At 33.3% G+C, this 18,458-nt stretch overlaps 3 protein-coding genes across 5 annotated transcripts; all 3 read left to right on the top strand.

Moving 5' to 3' along the window:
- Positions 1–3,966: 3,966 nt before the first annotated feature.
- LOC125060593 (allergen Tha p 1-like) lies at positions 3,967–5,871 on the top strand. The gene is made up of 3 exons (XM_047665538.1): positions 3,967–4,102; positions 4,269–4,459; positions 5,601–5,871. Exons 2-3 carry the CDS (start codon positions 4,270–4,272, stop codon positions 5,789–5,791), a joined length of 381 nt encoding a protein of 126 aa, XP_047521494.1. The 5' UTR covers positions 3,967–4,102; position 4,269; the 3' UTR covers positions 5,792–5,871.
- Positions 5,872–9,948: 4,077 nt separating this feature from the next.
- Positions 9,949–12,973, top strand: LOC125060482 (allergen Tha p 1-like). Of its 2 annotated transcripts, none has more exons than XM_047665427.1 (3): positions 9,949–10,076; positions 11,272–11,470; positions 12,734–12,973. In XM_047665427.1, the coding sequence occupies exons 2-3, from the start codon at positions 11,281–11,283 to the stop codon at positions 12,925–12,927; spliced, it is 384 nt and encodes a 127-aa protein (XP_047521383.1). In that variant the 5' UTR covers positions 9,949–10,076; positions 11,272–11,280; the 3' UTR covers positions 12,928–12,973. The 2 variants fall into 2 exon arrangements, with proteins under 2 accessions (XP_047521383.1, XP_047521388.1); XM_047665432.1 differs by having other exon boundaries at positions 9,950–10,080.
- A 2,378-nt stretch (positions 12,974–15,351) lies between these two features.
- On the top strand, positions 15,352–17,285 carry LOC125060506 (allergen Tha p 1-like). Of its 2 annotated transcripts, none has more exons than XM_047665472.1 (3): positions 15,352–15,403; positions 15,811–15,997; positions 17,014–17,285. In XM_047665472.1, exons 2-3 carry the CDS (start codon positions 15,817–15,819, stop codon positions 17,193–17,195), a joined length of 363 nt encoding a protein of 120 aa, XP_047521428.1. In that variant the 5' UTR covers positions 15,352–15,403; positions 15,811–15,816; the 3' UTR covers positions 17,196–17,285. The 2 variants fall into 2 exon arrangements, with proteins under 2 accessions (XP_047521428.1, XP_047521436.1); XM_047665480.1 differs by having other exon boundaries at positions 15,385–15,407.
- The last annotated feature ends 1,173 nt before the right edge of the window (positions 17,286–18,458 follow it).

The following is an 18,458-nucleotide window of genomic DNA, read 5'->3' as shown; positions in this document are numbered from 1 at the left end:
AATCAAAACATTACGAAATGTTTATATGCACTTCTTTTTTTAAATTGAACCTTAAGAACATGTGTTGTGGGTGATCAGATACTCTTCCGTGGTTTATTATACAGACAATACAAAACCATTCATGATTTTAATTTTAAATAAAAAATCTATTTAAATTATTGTTGCCTGAAAAAATAATTATAAATAAATGTTATAAAAATAAATCAGTGGCGCTACAATCTTTTTTAGATCTGGGCCTCAGATTTCTGTTTCTTTTTCATTATCATTTCTCAATCTATGAAATACTAATAAATACTAATACGCAAGTATATCAGCATTCTGTGCCTGACACACGCTGTCGACTTTTTGGGTCTAAGACAAGCCGGTTTCCTCACGATGTTTTAATTCACAGTTTGAGCGAATGATAAAAAAAAAAATTATATTCACCTTTAAAAATAGCAAATTAGCAATATTTTTTGTGAAGCAAGAAGACCATTCAAAATGTCTGTTTTTGTCTGTGTATCTGTAGTTTATGAGATGTAAGCAATAAACTATTAAAAAAATCCTCTAAATTGGAGCTGAAGCGCAATCTGGATAAAACAATTCGGAAGGGAACAAGTAATTCGTTGAACTGAGGTTTGTTATTTTGAGGTTAGGTTGGTCTAAAATTCGTTATAAAGATGAAAAAACAAACAACAACGATCGTTTTACGAACAAAAGCGTCTCGAAACCTGTCACGAATCACATACTATGAGACTATGGGTCATACATTGGTGGGAACTTTATATAAAGGTTTTGGGTAGACAAAATCTGTTAATTAGAGGTATTTAAACTTTTTCTTGATAGTTAAAAAATCGTTATAAAGAGGTTCGAAAAAAAATTCGTAATGTAAAGGCATATTTTACATTGACTCTTATACCAATTCAAGGGGTTACAAAGAATTTTTTAAATCGAGGAAGTCGTTATATTGAGGTACGTTACATTAAGGTTGCAGTATACCGTGTATTAAACACTTAGCTACGAAACATTAAACAAACCATATCATATCTAGTTCGCCTCGGCGTACCACAAATGAGTAATGTTAGTACATATTTACATACTTAGCCATAATGTTATTGTCATAGCAATTTTCTGCGAACGCCAAAGGAAAATAACTTGAGGTGACACGAGTTCAGACTGTTCGTGGCTATAAAGTTTAATTATATATGGTCTGATGTTAATATTTGCGAAAAAATTAATTCATTTGTGTAATGTTTAATACATTTCTATGTGCTTCTTTTTTAATGAAGGTAAGTGGATTTAGCGTGTGACATTTCAGGAATCGTAAGTTCGAACCCCGGCTGTGCACCAATGGACTTTCAGGCGAGAAGACATCGTGAGGAAACCAATGGAAATATGTCTCAGGCACAGAAGGCAAATTACCTTGCCTATTAGAAATAACAAATGATCACGAAACATAAACAAATCTGAGGTCCAGACCTAAAAGGTTGTAGCGCCACTAGTTTTTAGATAATTTTTTTGTTAGACCACAAAATTACGACAAACACGTGCCATACAAAATAGACTTACGTACAAAATATTAAAATGGCGCCGTCCCTATCACATGTGTACCTACTCGACAACATTACCTTATTCCATGCCAATAATGGCGAAAAATATTATTATGTTTTTGTGTAAACTTATTTTATATTTTATAAGTTAATATTGGCCCCCTCATGCGGTAAAAAACATGAGAAATTGAAATCCTAAAAAAAAATAGTTTAATTCTAAATCTACAATCCGTATTTTGTCCTTTACTCAAGTCAGAGTCTCCTATTTAGCAATATCAAATATGTCAAACTTAAAGAAAAAATAGTTTCATATTTCTGGTACCTTTTAAGTTGAAGTAAAGGATTACGTATGTCTATAAATTTCATAATTTTTTGTTATCTATCCACCAAATACAAGTGACAACCCAGTGTTTTGCCAAAGGTTCCGATAACTTGGAGGACCTTGTGGTGAGTAAAGTGAGAGGCACGAGACACCAAGAACGATCCTCTACTCGCTGGATCGACGAAGTTATGGTCCTAGCATGCTTTAGTATAAATATGTAGGAATAGAAATATATTATTATATTATATGGAATATGATTGGAGACGTGGCAACGCTCTTGCGAGTTTTCTGGACTAAATATGTGTATAAATAAAATAAGGTCCCGCACCGCATGCGTCGGCGAGATTATGTAATTTATAAATAAAAAAAAAGCCTTTACTATTATTTATGTGCTAAGGCTTGTCGAAGACAGGGTGGAAAGGTTAAAGGTTGGTGGACTCAGTTTCCGCACCGAGACTTTCACTAGGTCCATTGTGCGTAAAGTCCTGGCTAACTAAGACAGCCTAGCTCCGAAGCACAGAAGTTTCCTGGGAACTTTGCAGTCTTCACGGAATGACCTCACTGTGCCGAGGATTTCTGTACGTTGTTTAGCCACAGCCTCGCATTCCAGGACTACGAAGGTGACTGATTCCTCTGCGCTGAAACCGCCTCTGCACAAGGGGTTGTCTGTCGCGCCTAGGACAAAAAGATGCGTAGTAAGGAGAAAGGAAGGAATCTATGCTAAGGAAAGAAAGCTATGCTATCTCGTACATTCCGAAATGTTTTTTTTTTTTTTTTAAAGACAATTCACACCAATTGACCTAGTCCCATGCTAAGCTGGTGAAGCTTGTGTTATGGGTACTAGGCAACGGATATACATACATATGAAATATGTATATAAATACATATTTAAACACCCTAAGAACAACACCAAATGCTCATCACATCGATGTTCGCCGAACCCGGGACCCATGGATTCGCAGTCAGGGGTACTAACCACTAGACCAATGAGTCGTCAAAAAATAAAAAGTCAAAGTCGTCAAAGTCGTAAATATGGTCTATTTTAGATAAGGTTTAAACACCTTTATCTAAAATAGACCATATTTTAACCTACCATATTTAATTTTTTCACACAAAAATAGTCTTTATTCTATTTACATACGAATGAAAATCCTGTGTTTAAAGTATTCAATTTAAAATAATTTGTTTCTAAGATTTACACTCCTTATATGAACCTCGCCTTGAATCTGACGGCAGAGGTCAAATTATGCATTTTATTTGTTTACATTTGTCTATCCTTAATTTAAGGTTGCTTTGTTTGTATACTAGTTATTTACCCCAGTTTTACATCGACACTTAGTTTCTAAGAACAAAAAAATTTATATATTACATAGCCTAAACATAAAAATTAAGATAAAAAAATACAATGTAATATGTAATGTGCATATCAAACAAAACGTATGTATAACTATATATTCATAAAAAGTACAATTTAGTTTAATTTGTATTAATTATAATTATTGTAAGCAAAAAACTTTGTCGGATAAATGTTAAATAACATTAATTAGGTTCGGCAAACGCGTTTATGTCTTTTCTACTGAATTTTGTCTTCCGCACGTAACAAAATAGTTTTATAATTCTATAGCAGTTGAACTATTATATAAAAAACCGGTTCTCCACTAACATATAACATATATATGTAAATTTAGACCCGTATACACAGTAACTCAGAACGATGTTTGAGTAACTTTAGACTTGAAATAGAAATAGCACATGAAATATGCTTAAATTAAAAACTGTCACGTTCTTAGGATTTTAATTTTAGCTGCAATACCGTGTAGACTCTTTAGTTATTTTTTATTCTTCTCCTTTATTTAGATAACATCTAAATAAAGTGTTTATTTTTATTATCATAATTTAATTGATATTATAAAATTAGATTAATGAACTTTTCGCGTCTTTAATTATAAATTTAATTAAAAATATCTATAATTGAATTCAAATTTGAATTTAATCAAAATTCTGTCAATATTTGTTAATTTATTTATAGAGTAAACAGAAAACTACTTAAGTTTAATCTCAGTATTACGAGTGTTAGTCTGTGGATAACCAAAATATAATTAGCGACATGACGAAATGTCTTCCCAGAACGCCCAAAACTAGTTTACATTGACGAAAAGATCATGATATTTCGTCGTATAAAAACTAAAGTTGACGTCCGGCCAATATAGTTGACACCTGTGATCCTAGCCGAGTGTTTTAAAAAATTAAGGTATTTTTTGTACAAATTGTAGAGCTTTTAATTGGCATATAATAAAAACTTTGTAAGATTATTAAAAAAGGAAAAAAAATTGCTTAAATTTTGATTAGCAAAGTACGTTTTAATTTATTAGCTATGTGTGTTTTTTATTGAAGTTTTTTGAATATTTTTTTTTTAGAATGAATGCTTTATTAATTTGCGTCTTGGGAGTGTTGGCTGTTACCGCGGCGTTACCAGCGGACCATTACACAGATCGCTTTGACAATATCAATATTAATGATATCCTGAATAACCCAAGGCTCCTCAATGCATACATCAATTGTGTGTTAGAAAAGGGAAAGTGTACCAACGAGGGAAAGGAGCTGAAATGTAAGTTAATAGATATTTAGTATTGACGCTGGAGTATTTCTTCCTTTTTAATCTCCCTTTTCTCTCAGAAACCATCCTGTCTATGACCCACAAAAGGGCACCTACTAGAAAAAATAAATGATCATGAAACAAATACAGAAATCTAGCTCCAAGGCCAAGCGTTGTTGTGCCACTGATTATTTATATTTTTTAAAGTCTTAGCAGTATGAAAAGAATGAGATTCTATCGGCTAGATACTAGGGGACTTCATTGAATTCCTTGCTATGAGAATAATAAAATTAGTTTCAATATACATAATCATTATGAAAATCAATGGAATAGAGAATAATGAATTTAGCTAATAATTTGATACTATATGGTAGAAATAAGCCATTTTGTATATAAATATAGCCTATAGACTCTGGCTATAGTTATGTGCCATGTGGAAGTTCCATGAATCTGGGTACACGTGTGCACATCATTTCTATTACATATTGTTATAAGTATCTGATTGTCCTAATTTTAAAACGTGTGATGTTTGAGAGTAGAAATAAAATAACGATTTGACGACTCATTGGTGTAGTGGTTAGTACCCCTGACATCCATGGGTCCCGGGTTCGATCCCCGGCTGAGACGAACATCGATGTTGTGCTTAGGTCTTGGGTGTTTAAATATGTATTTATATGTCTATCTATCTATAATATGTATGTATATCCGTTGCCTAGTACCCATAACACAAGCTTCACCAGCTTAGCATGGAACTAGGTCAATTGGTGTGAATTGTCTTTAAAAAAAAATATATATAACATAATTTAAAGTTTTGAACGGCAGTTGTAGTTAGCAAGAGTCTCTCACAAGTTTTATAGATGTATAAGTAGTAGTACTATCCTAAAACAGAATAAAAAAGAGTCACTCTCTTAATTTATGATCAGCCCTGCGATTCTGTAACTCACTTTTCGCATTCTGAAAAGGTGGGAGCTTGTAGTTTATTGTTTATCACAATGCCAAATCATAAAATGACTGCTTCACGACTGATTTGAGAGCGACCGCCGATGCGAAAACCGCTGTGTGAGTTCGAAAAGTGAGTTACAGAATCGCAAGCCTGCTCCAAGCAAATTTACGACGCGTCGATTTTTACGTTAAAGGTTAAATGTTTTTACAGCTCACATTGGCGAAGCTCTAGCGACAAATTGTGAGAAGTGCACGGACAAGCAGCGCAAGGGAACTCGTACCGTCATCGGCCATCTCATCAACAACAAACCTCAAGAGTGGGAATTGTTAACAGCCAAATACGATCCCCAAAGAAAATACTCAACGCAGTATGAAAAGGAATTGAGAACTATCAAGGCTTAGAACAGATTTTAAGTCATGTTTTTGTTTTGTAAACCGATTTACATTTTTATTTATTATGACTGAATAAAACTTAAGTTGAACAGGTTTTTTTTATTTCGTCCTTCGTATATATAGCAGACACTTAAATGTAATTGTTGTGAAATAAAATTTTGATTTGTGTTGGCGAAGATTCGATTTCTTTTCTATTTTTACATTTAATACGAGGAAGGAAACATCGTGAGAAAACCTTCGGTCTAGAAAGTCGACGGCGTGTGTCAGGCATAGAAGGCTGATCATCATTTAAAATCTTCAGGCAATTTCTGCCACGCACTACCACTATGTGGAACCAGCTGCCCACTGAAGTATTTCCGAACCAATTCAACTTAGGGTCTTTTAAGAAAAGAGCCAATTCTTTAAAGGTCGACGCTTGCGTGCCTTCTGGCAGTGCGAGTGTCCATGGGCGGCGGTGTAACTTAACATCAGGGGAGCTCCTGCCCGTTTGCCTCCTGTAACATAAGAAAAAAAAATATTAGTCAGATTTACTCTGGCTAATATATACCCGGAACCTTGCTTAAAACCTTAACAAGTTTTAAAGCATAATATTTCAAATATAATGTTTTATGTTGTTAACATGTTACGGTTTGATAAATTAAGCTTAAACATATAAATAAACAGGTTCTTTTTATGTAAAATTGTGTTTAAAAGTGATACTTGCAAATAATATGTTATTAAAGTACTTTTTATAAGCAGCTGTGTTGGCCTAGTGGCTTCAGCTAGCGACTCTCAACCCTGAGGTGGTAGGTTCGATCCCCGGCTGTGCAATGGATTTAACATTTCCTCGAACGGTGAAGAAAAACATCGTGAGACATGTCTTAGACCCAAAAAGTCGACGGCGTGTGTCAGGCACTGGAGGCTGATTACTTGCCTATTGGATTGAAAAATGATCATGAAACAGATTGAGAAATCTGAGGTCCAGACATATAGAGGTTGTTGCGCCACTGATTATTATTATTACTTTTTATAAGAGTCTTTCCTCCAACTTCGGTTTTGTTCCGTTTGGAGTTTAGTATTAAAAGTAGGTTCATTTCAATACAATCTTGTGTAATCGATTGTACGCAAATATATATTTTCTAATTTAAAATTTAAACATTCATTAGCATAAGCCTTAACCTATGTGATGTCAGATGACTCAAAGTCTGAAATCAGAAAACGGAACAAAAAATCTCCTTAGTAACGATGTTAAAATAATTCCTTTTAAATAAAATATTATTTTCTACATTAGGTAACAGTGTTTTATTATGTTTTAATAACGTTTATAAGGGCAAATTATATTACCTGTTTAAATGATATTTTGATTTTCAATTATAAAAAGTGTTAGTTTAGTATATGAATTATAAAAAGATTCAATACATTTATTAAAACCTAAATAACAATCAAATATACAGTTTTTACAATATTCTTAGCCTACATAGTAATATTAATAATAATTAAAAATTAATGAAAAGAAATTTAGTCCAAATTTAATAAGTTTGGTCCCTGTGGCAGTGTACCTTCAACGCTGGCAGCATTTCCTCGCTGTATTGCGATACTTATTCGTTGACCTTTTTTAGTAAGATAGATAACGATAGTTACTATAATATAGTTGCCAAATTACATTTTTACGTACTTCACGAAAACATCGTGAAGCAACAGCGGTAGAGTCCAACCACAACTTTCAAAATAATAATTAGGTTTGTAAATAAAATATCTGTTATATTACAAAAGAGGTAGTGGTATCTGCGTTTCTACAGTGGCATCTCAAAAAAAACCCAACATATGAAACCTGGCTTGTCAGTGTAGAATCGCAGAAAATTAATTGATATATCGTTTGCATTTTAGATATTTAATAATCAGATTGATTGCCCGAACCTTCTATCTAAATTTAAATTTCGTGTACCCTTTCGATACATCCCATTATTCCATTTGTCCCTCCTTTCCGTAGAACGCGTTTTGGTCAAAGCTCACCGATGTCCAGATTAAGCATTCTGATAAACGAGCTAGGTCTGGAGATCCATAGTTGCTCCCCTCACACTTTAAAATCGATATTTGTTTAGTTTTTTGTATTTTTTTATAATGTTTGTTTTGTTAAATAATTGTTTTGATTAATATTTGTATGATCACTACATGTTTGTCATGTTTGCCCTTTAAGTGCTTGTCACATTAAAAATTGTATTTTGTGGTTTTACCAATGTATCAGTGTGCCGAGCGTTGCGAAGCTTTTATCAATAAAAATAAAAAATAAAGGATTACATATTATCGTAGAAAATTTTATAAAACTAAAATCTAAGAGTATTACAGAAGCAACGAAGACTTAATGCTCTGTAGGGTTTGCCCTATATTCTAGGAACATTTAAGGGTTTATACCGTAACCCATGATTAAAAAGTATTGATGTTCTAGACAAAAAAAAAACACATGAATGTTCGTCTAACTTTGTCGTAATTGGTCTTGTTTCATCATAACTTAAAAAAAAAATCTCTTTTTTCCATAGCATATTTCTAAAATTGATATATTAATTCTCATATAGATTATTTACCAGAATCTACTTTATGGAGGTGTTTGTGCATAATAATGTAATTATACAGTATACTTTTGACGCAAACAGTTTCCAAGTAATCACGAAGTAAACGGACAAAAATAAGATATTGCATGACATTGTGATTTACGTCACACGAATAAATCGCATACTATTATGTATTCGTTTAAAAACTTTCGCAACTATAACTTTGATTCTTCATTTGGGTATTATTTTAAAATAAAAAAATAAAAATCTTCGTCATCTCTTGTCTCTTGTTCTTGGTTTTTGATTCGTATCAGCCTTGCGATTCTGTAACTCACTTTTCGAACTCACACAGCGGTTTTCGCAGCGGCGATCAGTCGTAAAGCAGTCATTTTACGATTTGGCATTCTGATAAACAATAAACTACAAGCTCCCTTCTTATCAGAATGTCAAATCATAAAATGACGGCTTCACGACTGATTTAGGCGCGACCGCTGCTGCGAAAACCGCTGTGAAAGTTCGAAGAGTGAGTTACAGAATCGCAGGGCAGTTTTGATTTTTATTTTTGGGCAGAGGGATTATGACTGATACGCGACGTTGAATTTTAGGTCGGAGAAACCTCACAATATGACCACCGCATCAACTAGTTAAAATCTGATCAAGGATATGGTAAAGGGTTAGAGCACAGCAAGGATTCGAATGCCTGGTCTCAGAGTTGAGCTGAGGTTAAAACAGCTCTAACAAGTCGTAATAAAAACAACTCGGTCCTTTAATATGTTTCTTGGTCAATTCTGGAGTTGTTAGTATTATCTATGTAATGTTATAAGTAATAATAATAGTAATATTATAACTCGAAAATAAAAAGAGACTTTTTTATTGAGTCTGAACGTCCCGGTTAATCTCAAAATTAAGATTATAGTTATTGATTCATTATCTTAAAACATTTTGACGGCTCATTGGTCTAGTGGTTAGTACTCGTGACTGCGAATCCATGGGTCCCGGGTTCGATCCCCGGCTGAGACAAACATCGATGTGATGAGCATTTGGTGTTGTGCTTAGGTCTTGGGTGTTTAAATATGTATTTATATATCTATCTATCTATAATATGTATGTATATCCGTTGCCTAGTACCCATAACACAAGCTTCACCTTAGCATGGGACTAGGTTAATTGGTGTGAATTGTCCAATCAAATAAAAAAAATAACAAAAAAAATTAAAAAAAAATCCCTTACTCCGTCTATAAATTAATTCTAAAAAAAAAGCACAGAATATAGACATATGTTTATTTCAGTAACCAGAGCCTAAAATTACATAATACTTTAATTGCATACAAATAAAATTACTTTAATTACATATAATACTGTAAACGTACTGTTTAATTAGAAATTTGTTATCTTATCTTGACAAATGATTTTTGGTTACATACAAAAGAACCTTTTTACGTGTCCCTTGTCCAGCTTCCCTATAATTCTCAGATCATGTTACACACACATACGCAGAAATCTTAAAAACAAAATAAAACATATTATACGTCATAGAATAAATAAAATAAAACATTGAACCCTACCATTAATTACTGCGGAAAAGTAAATTTCAAATCCAATTTCTTAAAGCTAATAAAAAAGCTCCCATTACTCATGTCACGTCGAAAAATACGTAGAAAATGCAAATTGTTCGTTTTTGTAACGAGATTTAAAACTATATATATTGACTTATGAAGCGTAACGATTATCAGTTGTTTGAAGTGAAACGGAGCCTACACATCTAAGTAAGTAAGTGAATATCATAGGACGATTAAATATTTTAAGAAATGTTTATCATGGGATTTATATTTAGTTATCTCTTTATTAATTGGTGGCCTGACAGCTCGCTTTATAGCGTTAAAAGGCTATTGTGTCAATGGTTTTAAAAAAATATTTTGTCCCTTTGAACCAGTAATTATTAGGGACATTATTGTTAGGGTCTGTTCTAGTAGCCTTCACGATCCTTTAGTATTACCTGGCTATGCAATCCATAGAGAGCAAGTATAGAACCTAACCAAATGCTAGCTGCACTGAAATAGGTTATATACAGCGTCAAACATTTGTTAAACAAATGTCATCACTTGCTTTATATAATTTATTAGTAACCTATTCAAGGAAAACGGTAGGAGAACACCAGTCATGGGGACCACCATGCTTTTTTGGTGGTAAGGCCATTAAATTGTAGCTTATGTGAAACGTTGGTACTTTCAACAGCACCATCTGTTAGAATTGTCACTATCAAATAATAAACAAATATTTTGCAATAAAATAATATTGCGGGTATAAATTGAGATGTAAGCTATTCTATCTTTTGAGTTAGATCAAACAGCACACGGTGTGCAAATTTGAATGAAATCGGTTCGGTAGTTTAGGAGTCCATAGCGTGACACGTAATTTATATATATTAAGATAACAAAAAAAAACTTGTATTGTAACTATTTAAAATGAAGAACTTTGTCCATATTATGTCCTATGAAGATGCAAGAAACGAATAAGGTATCAAATAGCCACTTCTTTCTTATGTATTTATCCTTCTGTGTAACATTATTATTTAGCTTATAACATAACGCCACTTTGAATTAAAAAAAAGAAACCAAATTCTACCTAACTAAATAAGGGTATCTGGTTTATTGTTTCGCAGTACTATCGTTGCGCCCTCTCCATCATATCTCATAGTCGTATTGGATATTTATTCTATACTTATAACTTCCAATAACTAGCGTCAAGATAGTGTGTTTACTACGCGATTCAAGTGTATTCAATATTCAAGACTAGAATTTTGAATTTTTCAACAAAACGTAGTTTAAAAGTTGTTTGGGGAATAGCCACTATTGTCTATGGGTGACTGGAAAGCTCCGTGGTGTATGACATATTTTTAATTAAATAAATCATACACTATGTAACCGAACAAAACAGAAATTAACAAATTTCTTCTTTCAGAATTTCAACATGAGGACTTTCATTGTATTCGCCCTGTTCGCCGTTGTGGCTGTATCGGCACGTCCCGATAGCACCTACACTGACAAGTACGACAGCGTGGATCTCGACCAGATCCTCGACAATGAGAGACTTCTAATTCCATACCTCAAGTGCATCCTGGAACTGGGCAAGTGCTCACCTGATGGAAAGGAATTGAAAGGTAGTGATGTTTGCCTTTGAATCGAGAGTAGGTGACTTCGAGACAAAATACGAAATTCCACCCGTATCACGTCGACCTCCGTCGTTCCACAACTGAGAGTGGAACCAGCTGCCCACTGAAGTATTTCCGAACCAATTTGACTTAGGGTCCTTCCAATTCTTAACAAGGTTAATTCTTAAAAGGCCGGCAACGCACTTGCGAGCCTTCTGGCAATGTGAGTGTCCGTGTTTGCCTCCTATTACATAAAAAAGGCGGACAAACTAGTCTGTACTCTTTTAGAAAGCCAACTCCTGAGCCGTGGAACCTGCATGCTTAACTCGAAATTTTGATTGCAATTAAGTGTTTGTCCATGTTATTGCAAGTTTACGAAGGCAATTTGGGTTTCGTCTTTAGATAACGTTAGGGAGTACTCAAGCGCTCTCAAAGTAGCTCGTTAGAAATCATTAAAGGACATATAGTAAACAAGTTTCGCGGAACAGTATGTTATGGAGTAAATACGAGACTTGATCTTGACCTGCAGTACAAGGAAACAATTGTAAAACACATTTAATATTCAATGTTTTACTTTGATATCCAACAAGTGCTATATTAATTCTCGTACCAGAATTTTCTTCTGAATAATTTTATCAAACTTTTTCTAGCTAGTAATGCGTTGTATTTGAAGGCTGGTAGGAAAACAAAAGAAAATTGATCCAGAATGATGAAAAATAATCTTATAAATAATATTATTTGTTAGAAGACAAAATAGCTAATATGTAATATTTTTATTCTTATTTGATGATTGATTCTATAACTCCACATTTCATCCGCATCACCTTGATGGCTGGAAGTTTTCCACAGTCTTCTTCACAAGAAATTTTCTTTTGCTGGTCCCTGGGATGACCTCCTTTAAAAAAATAGTATACTCCTCCCTCAAGGGCCGGCAACGCACTCACTAATGGGCGTCCCGTAGGCTTTAATTTTTTTTAAAATAAATGTGTATGTACCATATTAAACTTCTAATTAAAAACAATTCATTAGGTTCGCATAAGTATTACTACCGATATACAACGACCTTCACCGAGATGCTTATTTAATGAAACGTATTTTATATTTAATTTAATATGTCAATAAATATAATCCATATTTGCCTAGCCAATTTCAGTCCGTCAAATTTCAGTTTCATAAATTATTGTATTTAACCTGTATACTATACAATAATTTATAATCAATTTCAGAGTCATAATAAGTGTTGTAGTCGCTTACGTATATATATTTTTATAGCCCATATCAGGGAAGCATTAGAAGAGAACTGCGCTAAATGTACCGACACACAGAAGTCCGGAACCAGGCGCGTGATTGGACATCTGATCAACAAGCAAGCCGCCTACTGGGACCAGCTGAAGGCCAAATATGACCCAGAACACAAGTTCGTGCTCAAGTACGAAGCGGACTTACGCACAGTAGCTGCTCATTAAATCGAAATGTTAATTTATTCAAATTAAAGGTGTTGATTTCATATTATTTTCTCGTTTCATTTTTAATCTAAACGTTTGGTAATAGTGAGTTATATATTATTGTAGATCAAGATATAGTGCAAACTGAATTGCTGAATCACAATAAGTCTTTTCTAGTCTGTGTCTTATAGCAATACCAGCTTATTAATCTACAAAATTCTAAATGACCATATACATTATACACACTAACATTACTTTCACTAAAATAAGCCAAATTCAGAAGCGCACTTCACGACGCCCCCACAATCTTATTATACCGAAGTTTAGAACTAATAACGGTAGAAAAACATTGAGCGTTGGGGGAGTGCTGCGGTACAATAGACTACCACAAAATATAAAAAGTGCAGACAGCCTGGCAATATTTAAACTTAAACTAAAAGACCATCTTCTGAATGATCCTAATTACCTACGCAAATGACAGTCCACCCAAGTTATACTTCGATGATTGATCCTTGACGCTTAAACACGACGTGATAAATTGTATTTTTAGTCTATAAGTCTCATGTAAGTGACCATTGTCTGTAATGAGAAAATAAATGTCTTTAAACCTAATATATCTTAGAATAATGTATCTCTATATAATATATAAGATAAAATTCTCGTGTCACAATGTTCGTTCCCATACTCCTGCGAAATGGCTCGACCGATTCTTATGAATTTTTTCATGCATATTTAGTAAGTGAGAATCGCCTATTATTTATATTTCCAACCCCTAAGTGATAAGGGGTGTCCACCCCAATTTTTGTTTTTTATTGTTAAGATTTTTTTTTTCTTTTTATTTTTTTTATGCCACAGCATACAAAAATACATACAAACCCTAATTTTCACCCTTCTACAATCGACCCCTATTTTTTATTATTGTAGATAGTTATTTTTATTGAACTAAAAAAAATGTTTCCTAGAAATAATATACATGGCAAAACAAACGTTTGTCGGGTCAGCTAGTAACTATATAAAGTTTAGTTTGAAGATTGTTTTTTTTTTCATTTAATAGATAACGCTTCCTATATAAATAAGTTATTACCTTTTAGCTTGGCGTAATCTCCATTCATTTAGAGGAAGGATACTACAAACAGAGATACTCTTTTAAAAAGGTTTCTTGTCATTGCTATTGAAATTATACTACTTTAAAGAGAGAGCGATCTTTTCCAAATAGCATCAGAATATACTAAAATAGTTCAAATAATAACTTTGTTTGATTTATGTTGAAACTGATAATTATTAATTTAGATCAAACAATATTAAATTTCTCTTCTATTAATTCGGTATGGTTGGAAATAACTTACAAACTGAATTGCTTAAAAATTCCTTAGTATTGTGTTTGTAATTGAAAAATTCCCGCTAAACTGTGTAAACTGACATGACTAAAATCATTAAAACTAAACATTAAACTTAGTTTAGATTAATTGATGTAATTACGAGATTAAGCTGGCGTGACGTTTAAGCGTAATAATAGGATCCGGTGCTTTATTAAAACAATTTCATGTGAATATATTAATAGGAATTATCACTAATGATGTAACAAAAAACGTCTAAATTTGTATTACATGTTTGTGTACATGAATTAATTTTGGGATAAATTAAAAAAAAACCGGAAAAACAATTCTAATTTGTAACAACAATTACTCGAATAAATTTCAATGTCAGTTGAATGACAAATGACAATTTATTTAATATCTTTACAATACTTACAAATCATAACATAATGTGATCACGGTGGTACGAAGTCTACTTGCCTATTAAATTAACAAATGATCATGAAACAAATACAGAAATCTGAGACACAGACGCTACTGATTTTTTTAAATTATCATAATAATAAGTTAAGCCATTTTTGTCATTTTTTATTGTTTAATATTGTATAAATATAATAAGTCCTATGTAGTTTTGCACTTCAAGCGCTCACCTTATGTAATTTTAATTTTTCTCACAGTGGTTGCCTGGAAGAGATCACTCGAAAGCGATAAGCCGCCAGTCACCATCTTTTTATTTAATAATTTCAACTATACTATATTTCTGTCATGTAAGTATTAATAAATAAATCAATACTAAAAAGTTCCCTCAATATCCGAAGCGCTGATATCGCAACTATTTTGCGGTTTGAAACTCAATATTATAGGATCGCGAACTACTCATAAGTTGTAGCCAAAGGATAGTTTTTATAAGTCATTCGTATTACGCTGATTGTAACACATTTACATTCGAATGAGTATTAAATTAAAACTGCCCTGATTACAATGTTTATCACGTTAAAATATTAAGTTATAAGCATGATGTATGCTTTGACCATGAATTACTAAAAATTACCTAAAAAGCACCAAAATAATATGGAAGCATTGTTTTTATTACGTTGTTTACATGTAAGTAAGCAATATATAAAGATCTATGCACAATACTAATTCAGTCTCGGATTTTTAACTTGTGAGTAAACAAGTAGGTAGGTTTATATTTTCTCAAAAGCAAACGGAAGAATTTACCGAAGGCAACCCCTTTTACGCTCACTGAGGACTTTACCAATGTTAGGGCTGAATTCTAACCTAAACGCGGTTCACTTTTACCTAGAAACTGCGAAGCCGGCCTTATTCTTCCTTAGACTCAGATATCCTCCCCGGCTGATACTTCTTACCCGGGAAGAAACATAGTTCTTGCTAAGTCGCCTGAATAATACTCTACGCTTTAAGGGAAAACTTTGAATTGTCACGAGAATGTTTTAATACATTACGACATACCGTTTTGCTTAACAGATTTCATCTCTTGCAATCATTAAGGTTTTACTTGTGAAATTCAATTCAGATATGCTTCGACGAAATTAAATAATGTATTTCATTATTATTTCTGTTGTATAGTAAAATGAAGACAACGTGTGTTTGCCTGTTCGCCTTTGTCGCATTGGCCGTAGCCGAAACGTACACAGATCGCTATGACAACATCAATTTGGATGAGATCTTGAGCAACAGGCGGCTTCTGATGCCATACATGAAGTGTATATTAGACGAAGGGAAGTGCTCAGCTGACGGAAAGGAGCTAAAGGGTGAGGTTATAACTATCTTTGAATAAGGCGAAAATAAAATAAATTATACCACTAGTCAGGGGCCCAACTAGTGCATTGAACCTGAAACGAATGCATTTTTAGTTTTTCATTGATTGCGAACTTGACCGGGAAATAGCGATGTGCATCAGTTCATTTTCCTTAAATCTTTGATGAAAAATAAATAATAGTTAAAAAAAACTAAAAAATGGGTTGCTCTATAGACGAAAAATATGGCACAGAGCGCCCCACGCTTTTTCACAATAATACCAGTATTTTTTGTTCATTACCATTTTCAGCCTAAATTAGGAATTATTTTTCACTTTTTAGTTTGATGTGCTTTAAAAGCGTGTTTTTTAGTTTTTTTAAACTATTATTTATTTGTATTTTTATTTTATTTTTTTTCGGATTATTGCATTGTCATCGATCTGTGACAGGTGCGCAAAATTTGAATAAAATCTGTCCGTTTAAAGTGGGTCAAAATCGAGTCCGAAGGAGTCGGTTACATACATACATACATACATACATACAGGTGAAGCTAATATAAAGCGTGTAATTACTGGGTTTGATGAAATGTTTTAGCATTGCTATTATTATTTTCTTTTGCCTTGTTATATTCCTACATGATTGATATTTTTGCATTTACGTTGTATACTCGCGGATGCTTGGCGGATCCATGCGACTACTTCGATACAAAGAGACCTCTCCTGCGTTGTGTGCTGCGGTATTGCGGGCTACTCATTTGTGAGGAAGTTGCATGGATCTGGTTAGCGCTGCCTTTTTAAGTTTTCATGTCATTACGCGTGTATCCTTTATAACGTGTATGATGTTTGAACATAAAATAAAAATTCAAGGCAAGGTGTATAAGCTGAATATACTGAATTCGAACTTTGATCCCGGCGAAACAATAATTATAGTAGGGGTAGTAGGCTTAATGCTTTAAAAACTATCGAAAAGACTCAAAGAAATAATTGTAGCTTTGGAGTTTACACAATTAAGTAAATAATTTTTTTTTACAGGACACCTGACTGAGGCGTTAGACAACGACTGCCAGAAATGTACGGAAAATCAAAAGAAAGGTTCGGGACGGGTGTTATCACACGTAATCAACAAAGAAGCTGAGTTTTGGCAGAAGCTTAAAGCCAAATACGACCCAGATAACAAGTACGCGCCAAAATACGAGAAACAGTACAAACAGTAATGCAGTACAAGCAGTAATGTAATTGGTAATAGGTAATAGGTAATACAAGGTAATACAAGGTAATACAAGGTAATACAAATATATATAATATATATGTGTTTTAATTTAAAACCTTTTTAAACCCTAGATCACCTCAACACCTCCAGGTGTAGTTAAAACTGTTTCTCAGCCACAAGGTATTGTGTGCAGTAGATTTTTATCTCTGCTCAATTATCATTCGCTCGCACTGCACTAAAGGAACTTGCTTAAAGGCTTGTCTTTGACACAAATATGGAGAAGTGTCAAAGTCAAATCATTTATTTCAGTTAGACCATCTAAAATGGCACTTTTGAACGTCAAAAAAATACAAAGAAGATTCTAGTTGCCCCTTCCAAAAGGTAGTTTCGTGTGGAGAAGAATGGGCACAAAACTCCACACTTACTCTTTTAAAATAGGTTTACAATATTTTGTTACATTTGTTAAATAATTATATGTGAAGACAATGTACTCTTAGAATAAACTACTATACTAAAAAAGTTAGTATACATGTTCCTCACATATTTACAAATATCGAAACCGTAGAATATTAACATTAAAGAGTAATAAAAATATTTAAAAAAACACAACAAAACAGTGTGTGAGATACAATAAAATAATTACATTTGTAGCACTATAAATTAAAAAAAAAAATTACAAAAATATGTTAAAGCAAAAAATCAGCAACCAATTTGATTTTGTCCAGGCTCTACGATTGTCCTATGAAGCAGGACTAGCATGTTTCCAAGCATTCTTATCTTGAATATATTGCGAACAGCCTTGCGACTCTGTAACTCACTTTTCGATCTCACACAGCGGTTTTCGCAGCGGCGGTCGCGCTCAGATCAGTCGTGAAGCAGTCATTTTATGATTTGGCATTCTGATAAACAATAAACTACAAGCTCCCTCCTTATCAGTAATGCTTCTAATTTTACATTTACTGCCAGTTCTCCAATCAAGTGCGTAGAACGGAAGAGAAGAACTGACAATAAACTCTCCGCCACTCTATTTAATCGCCAAGTTTTTTGTTTTACACAACGTTGGTAAGGAGCTGCAACCATTACACCATGTTCCACATGACATCCTAAGTCATAAACAATAATAAAATAAATTTAAAAGAAAATATTTGTCCTCTATCAGCAGGAGGCATGGTGAAATAAGAGCACGCACTTACATTCTCGTGGGAACAACACGCAAATACATATTTATTTAGTTATTAAGCTTACGACATCACACACAGTACTTAAT

The sequence above is a fragment of the Pieris napi genome, chromosome 2 (genome assembly GCF_905475465.1).
Source record: "Pieris napi chromosome 2, ilPieNapi1.2, whole genome shotgun sequence".
Classification (NCBI taxonomy): domain Eukaryota; kingdom Metazoa; phylum Arthropoda; class Insecta; order Lepidoptera; family Pieridae; genus Pieris; species Pieris napi.
The sequence above is the reverse complement of the archived record's forward strand: the minus strand, read 5'-3'. Positions and strand labels throughout refer to the sequence as shown.

What these genes read in the sequence shown, in the direction of transcription:
- LOC125060506 (XM_047665472.1), top strand. Translation starts at nt 15,817, where the DNA reads ATGAAGACAACGTGTGTTTGCCTGTTCGCCTTTGTCGCATTGGCCGTA. An exon ending in TGACGGAAAGGAGCTAAAGG is followed by an intron (nt 15,998 to 17,013) that starts GTGAGGTTATAA and finishes TTTTTTTTACAG; the next exon opens with GACACCTGACTGAGGCGTTA.
- LOC125060593 (XM_047665538.1), top strand. Translation starts at nt 4,270, where the DNA reads ATGAATGCTTTATTAATTTGCGTCTTGGGAGTGTTGGCTGTTACCGCG. An exon ending in CGAGGGAAAGGAGCTGAAAT is followed by an intron (nt 4,460 to 5,600) that starts GTAAGTTAATAG and finishes ATGTTTTTACAG; the next exon opens with CTCACATTGGCGAAGCTCTA.
- LOC125060482 (XM_047665427.1), top strand. Translation starts at nt 11,281, where the DNA reads ATGAGGACTTTCATTGTATTCGCCCTGTTCGCCGTTGTGGCTGTATCG. An exon ending in TGATGGAAAGGAATTGAAAG is followed by an intron (nt 11,471 to 12,733) that starts GTAGTGATGTTT and finishes ATATTTTTATAG; the next exon opens with CCCATATCAGGGAAGCATTA.